This window comes from Carassius auratus, chromosome 3 (genome assembly GCF_003368295.1).
Source record: "Carassius auratus strain Wakin chromosome 3, ASM336829v1, whole genome shotgun sequence".
In the NCBI taxonomy this organism is placed as follows: domain Eukaryota; kingdom Metazoa; phylum Chordata; class Actinopteri; order Cypriniformes; family Cyprinidae; genus Carassius; species Carassius auratus.
The window spans coordinates 9944022-9953013 of record NC_039245.1 but is presented as its reverse complement, the minus strand read 5'-3'; the positions used below and the strand labels follow the sequence as shown (position 1 = coordinate 9953013).

General features: G+C 36.0%; 1 protein-coding gene across 2 annotated transcripts; it reads left to right on the top strand.

The window, feature by feature from the left end:
* The first annotated feature begins 108 nt into the window (after nt 1–108).
* On the top strand, nt 109–7161 carry odad4 (outer dynein arm docking complex subunit 4). Of its 2 annotated transcripts, none has more exons than XM_026208680.1 (12): nt 109–340; nt 460–591; nt 2930–3083; nt 3187–3248; nt 3401–3548; nt 3648–3872; nt 4146–4262; nt 4353–4431; nt 4533–4619; nt 4722–4918; nt 5182–5282; nt 7019–7161. In XM_026208680.1, the coding sequence occupies exons 1-12, from the start codon at nt 224–226 to the stop codon at nt 7052–7054; spliced, it is 1455 nt and encodes a 484-aa protein (XP_026064465.1). In that variant the 5' UTR covers nt 109–223; the 3' UTR covers nt 7055–7161. The 2 variants fall into 2 exon arrangements, with proteins under 2 accessions (XP_026064465.1, XP_026064464.1); XM_026208679.1 differs by having other exon boundaries at nt 110–340; nt 4134–4262.
* Nucleotides 7162–8992: the final 1831 nt, after the last annotated feature.

Below are 8992 nucleotides of genomic sequence, written 5' to 3'. Positions count from 1 at the left end.
TTTATATTTTGGAAATTTATAATGTTACACCTAAGTGTTAAAGATATAATGACGTAGTGTGTACTGGGATGTCAATCAAAGGTCCTCTCACAGTTCATTGGTCACTCCGGATTTTGTTGGTTGCGTTGCTAGGATACATAATTACAGAGGACGACACCGACCAGGAACGTCTTTTCTTGATGTGTGAAAGGTTTTGATATAATTTTGTATAAATACGAATAAAATGTCCGATAACGAGGAAGTTCAAGGTCCGAAGAGTACCTTTAGCACCTATGTAGCTGAAGGAGACCAGCTGTTTCAGAAGGGAGAGTACGTGAAAGCTATTGAGAGCTTTTCCACGGTAAGCTAATAAACATGACTGGGGTTTATTCGAAATACATTTTTCTTTTCTCACTTGAAGGCGAAGATAAACGGCTCTTTGTGTAACACTTTATAAGCGTCTTCTCTGTTGTTCCCCAGGCTCTTAGTTTACAGCCGGGTGATAAGAACTGTCTGGTCTCCAGATCCAGGTGTTATTTGAAACTAGGGGACGCAGAGAGCGCGCTGAAAGATGCTGAGACCTCACTTCAGGACAACAAATGCTTCTTCAAGGTGTGTTCATCTGCTGCTCATTTGTGTTTGATCTTCTCGTTTGGTACAGAAGGCCTCGGCAGGTACAGCTTAGAGTTTGTATGTTTGTGTGTAATAAGATACTTATCCTGAAGGTGGCGCACTTACATTTACATTTACACATTTAGCAGACGCTTTAATCCAAAGCGATTTACAGTGCATTTAGACTATAATTTTTATAATTTAGACTATAATTTTTTTTAAAAAACCAGTCTATATTTTTTTTAAACAGTATGTGTTCACTGGGAATTCTAACGCAACGCTCTATCAGTGAGCCACAAGAACAAAATCTGAAACTAATCCGATGATGATTCTGGCAAAATACTGGCATTAATTTGCTCCAAAAAATGTATGTGGACACTTGTAGCACACTTAAAAACTGATAAATATTACTGCATTAGGTAACTAAATATTAAACCACGTGACAGTTATGTCACAAACACACGTTCTGATACAACTTAAATAATGTGACTGATTTCGAATAAAAAAACAAATTAAATGTTCTGTTTAAAAGTAAGACTAAGTTGTATGGGCACGTCAAACTAGTGAAACGTGAGAGACCATCCACTAAAATCACCCAAGTAGTGGCAAACTGGCCAAGAAAAGCGTTGAGGGTTAATTTTAGAGAAAGTAATCTTTAGATGACATAGCTTGGTATTTTGTTGTGTAATACATGTAATGCAATGAAATTCATACATTTTTAAGTGTTGCTTAAGTATCTAAATTATTTTTGGAGCTACTTGATATATAAACCCTCTAAATTATTAATGATGTCCACTCCCATCTGTAAAAGCACAGCTGAATTTATATATATATATATATATATATATATATATATATATATATATATATATATATATATATATATATATATATACATATACATATATTCACTACTGTTCAAAGGTTTAGGATCAGAACCAATTTTTTTTTTTTTTTTTTTTTTTTTTAGTTTCTTATGCTCATCAAGGCTGCATTTATTTTATCAAAAATACAGGGAAACAATTTAATACTGTAAAATATTCTTACAATGTAAAATATTGTTTTTCTATTTTAATATACATTAAAATTGAATTTATTCCTGTTATGAAAAAAGCTGTATTTTCAGCATCATTACTCCAGTCTTCAGAGTCAAATGATCCTTCAGAAATCATTCTAATATGATGATTTATTATCAGTGCTGAAAACTGTTGTGCTGCTTAATATTCCTTTGAAACCTGGGTTCTTCGATTAATAAAAAGTTAAAAAGAAGAGCATTTATTTTCAATAGAAATCTTTTTTTAACAGTATACACTACTGTTCAAAAGTTTATGGTCAGAAAATTTCTATTCCTTCTTTCTTTTCTTTTTTTAAAGAAATTCAAACTTTTATTCAGCCAGGATGTGTTAAATTGATAAGACATGATAGCAAAGATTTATATTGTTAGAAAAGATTTATATTTTGAATAAATGCTGTTCTTTTGAACATTTTATTCATCAAAAAGTCCTGAAAAAAGTATTGCAATTTCCAAAAGAATATTTGGCAGCATATTAGAATGATTTCTGAAGGGTCATGTGACACATACTTGAGTAATGGCTGATGGAAATTCAGCATTGCATTAAATAAATACATTCTATAAAAGGATATTAAAATAGAAACCATTATTTTATATAGTACTTATATTTTGCAAGATTACAGTTTTTTTCTGTATTTTTGATCAAATAAATGCAGCCTTCATGTGTATAAGTGGCTTCTTTAAAAAACATTACAAGTCTTACTGATGAAAACTTTTGAACGGTAGTGTGTTTATATATATATCTGTGTGTGTGTGTGTGTTTAACAACACGGTTGTTTTCAACATTGATAATAAAAAAATAAATGTTTCTTGAGCAGCAAATCATCATCAGAATAATTTCAGAAGGATCATGTGACACTGAAGACTGGAGTAATGATGCTGAAAATTCAGCTTTTTCATCACAGGAATAAAATACATGTTAAGATATATTATAATGGAAAACAGTTATTTTAAACTGTTACTGTAGTTATACTTGATTAAATATATGCTGCATTGGTGAACACAAGCTACATCTTTATATGCATGGATTCACAATTACACATCACATTAAATTAAATCTTTTTAGCTGTCTTTTACCACACAGCATATGGTGTCATGTAGGAATCATGAAAGAACAATGACAAATCAGAAGCCTGTTTGGTGCCATGATTGTATGTTCCTCTAGGCGTCCATTCCCTTTAGTTACTGTAAACTGCTTTGTATAAAAAGCTTCTTCTAGCAGATAATCTATGATTCTCCTTTCGGTCTCCATCATGTGTCCTGCAGGGTCTGTATCAGAAAGCGGAAGCCCTCTACACTATGGGCGATTTTGAGTTTGCATTGGTCTACTACCACCGAGGCAATAAGCTGCGTCCAGAGCTGCAGGAGTTCAGGCTGGGAATCCAGAAAGCTCAAGAGGCAATCGACAACTCAGTGGGCAGTAAGTCCTCAGACACAACATGATGATTTGGTTGCCAAACAAACATATCTCAGTTACTTCATCAAAGATTTCAAAACCCACATCTCTCACCTCAACCCAAAAGGTCCTTCCTCTGTGAAGCTGGAAAATAAAGGAGACTTGTCTTTTTTCCACAAGACTAATGGGGTAAGTTGGCTATTTTATCTTTTCTGTCTCTTGCTCCCTCTCTCATTATACCAGCTGCCCCCATCATTTGCCCTGCCATTGTTAATGCTTTACGGTTACGTTCATTTCAGTAGTTAGTAATACATATTTGTTTGTTTGATACAATCCCAAAGGTTCGTCCCAAGCATTTGAATCCTTCTCATAAGCGGGAATCCAAAAAGCATGGCCGGAAGATAGACAAAAGTGAAAAAACAGCCAAGGAACTTCTGGGAGAGCTATACAGTGACAGAGAATACTTAGAGAAACTTCTACAAGATGAGGGTGTGTCTTCCAGGGTTTTTTTGTAGATCTTTTAAAATGTCAGTTTGCATCTGGGAAAGTGCATGTTCTATATAAAGTATCACAATCTGCTCCATACAGATCTTATAAAAGGTAAGATAAGAACCGGAGAGCGTGTACAAGATCTGATCGTAGGCTGTATCTCATATCTGGACACGCGGACTGCATTCTGGCAGCAGCAGAAGCCCATCTACGCTCGTCAGCGAGACAGAAAACTCATGCAACAGCAGTGGAACCGGGCTCTTCATAAGCCTCCCTCAGACCCCACTCGATACGTCCTCAACAGTCTGGAGGAGATTGACACAGGTGAACCTCTGCAGAGTTTGGGTTCAGTCAAAGTTCGCTGTTTAGGCTCCTAGCAGGAAAAAAAACATGCACTATTGTTCAAAAGTTCTGAGGCTAGAATTTTTTTATTCATTTATGTATTTGAAAGAAGTATCTTATGTTCACCAAGGCTGCATGTATTTGGTCAAAAACTTTTGGATTGGCAAGCACTACTCTATATAATTTTCAGAAAATGTTTTGTATGTTATAGGAATTTTTGAGTATTGTTTCTTTAATTAACAGCCTTGAGTGCAGGCAATACAGAAAGCAGCCTGAAGAAGGCTCGTGAACTCATGAAGGTGGTGAAGGAATGGTCTGAGGAGGTGCTGCCCAATAAGACAGAAGTGCTTGGGAACCTGCACAGCTGCATTGGTAGGCATAAACTTAAATATATAATATCAATAGCACAAAAACCAAAGATATGAAACTTTATATTAAAACATTCTCTTATATTCTATGTAGGCAATGCACTGATGGATCTTGGAAATATGGACAAGGCTCTACATCATCATCAGAAGGATCTGGAGCTGGCCAACAAAGGGTATGTGACCATGAGAGTAGGAAAGCTACCTTTCTGCATTTCTTGGTTGGTTAATAAACTACAATTCATCTGTTGTGTTTGGTCTGTGCTTCGTTTCATAGCGACCTGTTGGACAGTAAATCTAGGGCTCTGGACAACATTGGCCGTGTGTACGCACGGATTGGCAAGTTTCAACAAGCTATAGAAGTGTAAGTGCATTTGCTTTTAATTAATGTTGACCTTGGTATTGATGTACACAGAAAAATCTATTGTAATAGTCATTTAATTTAGTTCTCTGTGTGTTTGTGTAGCTGGGAGGAGAAGCTGCCTCTAGCTTATGGCGGGTTAGAAAAAGCCTGGTTGTTCCACGAGATTGGCCGCTGTTACCTGGAGCTGAAACGCTACAGGGAAGCACGAGACTACGGCTCCCGCTCGCTCATGGCTGCAGATGACATCAGCGATGAAAAATGGCAGCTCAATGCCAGTGTGCTCATGGCGCAGGCAGAATGTAAGTAAAAAAACTACATCGCTCAGAATCCCAGGAAGTGATGAATAATCAAATCAATAATCAAATTTCCCTCATCATTCGTTATCAGATGTAGTCGTTAGTTAACAATGTTCACAGTGCATTTCCCTGGAATTAATTGCACACCTTAAAACGTTCATCATCACATCAGAGTCAAGCATTCAATGTCCTGTAGTATAAGTATATTTAATCCATGCCATGCTGCACCATTAAATCATTTGGCATCCTCTTTCTCTCTGACACAGTGAAGCTGGGTAACTACAAGGCCTGTGTGTCACACTTTGAGAGGGCACTGGACCAGGCAAAACTGCTGCAGGATGACTCTGCCAGCGAAGCCATCCAGAAGGTCAACACAGACATTCCTATCCTGCTCTCTCACTCTCTTCCTCATCCCTCTCACTATCCCTCTCGCCTGTGGCCTCTACTATAGTCCCATTCAAACTACACTAATGTGAATTAGATTCAAAATCACCCAGGATGCGCAGTTTGATTTATATCACAGATGACCAATATGGCAATCATTGATTGTTTGACTTAAGGTGCTGTGCGGTCATATGTACCATTGCTCTGCAAATATTTATCCAGTCATTTCAGTAGGAATTTCGCATAAGGATGCTTTTCACTATACACACCGTTTAAAAGCAACTTTACAGAAAATCATGGTGTTACTATTTAAAAGACCTTAATATCCTCATGTCATATAGTTACATTTTGCGGATTAAAGCTGTGCAGAAATATAGTTTACAGTTTGATCACTGATCACCCCCTCTTAAAAATGACACGTAAACTCAATCAGGTGTAGCTAATCACTTTCTCAATGGCACACAAAGCCATTTGACTTTCAGCTGTGTTCAGTTTGATAAGCTCAGCAAGAAAAGAGCTTTCCTGGAGTATTTTAGTCCTTGTTTCTGCAACTGAAGCAAACAATTATCTAACGATGGCAAGACACCATCAAAAGATCTCCAGGATACAGTTGTGGAGATGGATACAAAAAATATCAAAGGCTTTATCAATGATCTCAGTGAAGTCTATTATTAAGAAGCGGAAGATATTTGGTACAACACAGACCCTCTCTGGATCAGGACCTGACTCCAAACTGGATGAAAGAGGCAGGAGGAAACTGTTCAGAGAGGCGACCAAGAGACCTACAGCAACACTGACGAGTGGTCATTGTATGCATGTGACAACAATATCACAAATTCTGCACAAATGTTGCTTGTATGGGATGATTTCAAGAAAAAAGCCACTCCTCAAGAAAGGCCACATGTAGTCACGACTGAACTTAACTTAAAAGCCAAAATGCCCCTTGAAGATTCTGAGGCAGATGAGACTAAAATGTAATTATTTGGCCTCAACACCAAACGAAATGTCTGGCAGAAATCCAATACAGCTATAAGTTATAACTTGCACTGAGTAAATGCAAAAAAAACCATGTTCATCTTCATTTCAGGCAGCAAAGCTACAAAATGTGATTATTTTAAAGGAGGATGATTCTTTTCTTTTCGCACTGTATGCAAATTTCTTTTATCAAGCGCTGTATGACAACATAACATTTTGCGAAATTAAAACAAGCAGTTTGTCACACACATTTCCTTCAAAATACTGAACACAAAACAACATGTGATAAAACATTCTTCTCTTCCATGTTAATCCAAGTTTCTTTCATAACTAACCACATCAGGCAACACTATATTTAGCATTTTTGCTTCTTTTTATTTTTGCGTCATCACACCTGGTGGTTCTGTCAACAGTAAAAACTCAGTGGACAAAAATCCTGCTCCTTGTGCATATTAAACATTAAATGTACAGACTGATTGTGGAAGCTAAGAAACATCTGATATTATATAACAAAACTTCCATAAGGAGAGCAGTTAGTTAGAACATGGTTTTAAAATAAATAAATACTATTTGTGTCATAATACAAACAGATAATTGTAATATTTACATGCATTCATTGATCAATTTTCATTTTCTTGTATGTTATCTGATTCTTGACTACCCCATTCCTCTGTTATCAAATTTTTGCATGTTACTCTTACTGTACATTATTTGATTCACTTTAATCAGTTTCTCGTCCTGCAGGCTCTTTGTGAAGCAAGATACAGAGTGACTCAGTAAGATGGCCCCTCTCAAAAAAATGGCTGCAATCGACTCCATCTTCCTCCAAGACAAGTCAGAACTAATGCATCCTTACTAGTGGAATAAAGTTTGCCTGAGGAACTTTGTGTTGGATTGCAGTCAGTGTCATTGGTGAAGGATTACGTTATGACGGCCTTTTCTGTGCTTGTTTCCATGGATAAAAAAAAAGATATTTTGCATAGTTTTACATAAAAAAACTCAAGTTTCAGAGGTATAATAAATCATGTTTTATATTTGGGATGCAGTGTCCGAGCGATGTTGCCCAGATACTGTTAATGTTTTGCAAAAGACACAGTATTGCTTTGACCTTCTGTTTTTTAATTCATAATCCAACCATAAAGATTTGAATTGAAAATCATCAAAATGAGTTTAGCTTTAACCTCCAGTTTTACACTCCACTTTATTAATTGATATTGACCTTCATTATGTGCTCAACAAAATCTAACAGAACTGACAGAATGCTTAACTACGCATTACTGCCAGTTTGTGTGTGAGAATGTTTGTGTGGGTTATATCTGTTAATTATGCGAACACACCACAAACACTTGTGAGGAAGCAGCCACCGCCAACCTGCGTTTGTTCTGAACTTCACTGTGAGAAGCTGAAGCAGCGATTCTTAACTGCAAAACCTGTCAGTCGGTGCAATGTCAGAACACATAACCACTCAGAAACCCTGCATACTTTTCACACGTCTCTCACGGATATCAACAAGACACAGCATGAACACTGCAGCTCAGGGATGTACACAGACATTTTGAGGGGCAGGGGCTCAAGTGGAAAAAGGGCACTTCTCATATATATATTTATTTTTTCTTAACAAAATGCCAAATATATTGACACACCTCTGACTTACTTACTAATTTATTTGAATTACCTCCCACTCACCCAATTCTTTAGCATTCACTAATTGTATAACAAGAACATGCAACAACAAAGGAAACTAAGCTAGTGTGCATGTTTTCTTTGCTACTACTTTCAAAGATATAATTAGAATACATCACTGCACAAAGGAGAGGGACATATTTAATCATATTTAATTAAACATACTAAAAATTTGATAATACATTTTTTTTTGTTCTTTTGGTGTTATTGTAATATATAACACTTCAAAATCACACTAAACTGAAATAGGCAGTTGGTGCTAATTACTTTTTATTTTTATTTTACAGAGAAAACACTGCAAAAGTAATTAAAACACACTAAAAATTATATTTTACTTATAAAAATAAAATAGTTTAAGGCATGACACTTCATGTACTGTTCAATTTTGAGATTTTGGTCTATTTTGCTTTCATGTCGTCTTTTGCTCTAATGGAAAGGAAGATTAATAATAAACATTAAGGTGTTTGTTTTAAGCCTACTATCCTACTATCTGTTTGCTTGTGTAGACTTCTTCTAAATTATCCAAAAAACAGCTGTCTGCATATTTAAACATAGCATTTCAAGGGAAAAGACTTGATGTAAGTCATTAACTGATAACTGGGGAAGTTCTGTGGTGATATGCTGTAGTTATTTTGTTTATTTTATTAATCTGCAATGCCTTGTATCAAATGTATGCAAATTAGCACATTTTAATTACTTAATGCCTGATTTGCATATCAATTTGGCGATTTCTGATGACGTTATTAATCTTACTGAATTCAGCTGTAGTTTCTCCATTAAAGGGTTAGTTTAGCCAAAAATGAAAATGATGTCATTAATGACTCACCCTCATGTCGTTCCAAACCAGTAAGACCTCCATTCATCTTCAGAACACAGTTTAAGATATTTTAGATTTAGTCTGAGTGCTCTCAGTCGCTCCATTGAAACTGTGTGTACGGTATACTTTCCATCTCCAGAAAGGAAATAAAAACATCATCAAAGTAGTCCATGTGACATCAGAGGGTCAGTTAGAATTTGTTGAAGCATCGAAAATAC

What these genes read in the sequence shown, in the direction of transcription:
- odad4 (XM_026208679.1), top strand. Translation starts at nt 224, where the DNA reads ATGTCCGATAACGAGGAAGTTCAAGGTCCGAAGAGTACCTTTAGCACC. An exon ending in ACAACAAATGCTTCTTCAAG is followed by an intron (nt 592 to 2,929) that starts GTGTGTTCATCT and finishes TGTGTCCTGCAG; the next exon opens with GGTCTGTATCAGAAAGCGGA. An exon ending in AATCGACAACTCAGTGGGCA is followed by an intron (nt 3,084 to 3,186) that starts GTAAGTCCTCAG and finishes TCAACCCAAAAG; the next exon opens with GTCCTTCCTCTGTGAAGCTG.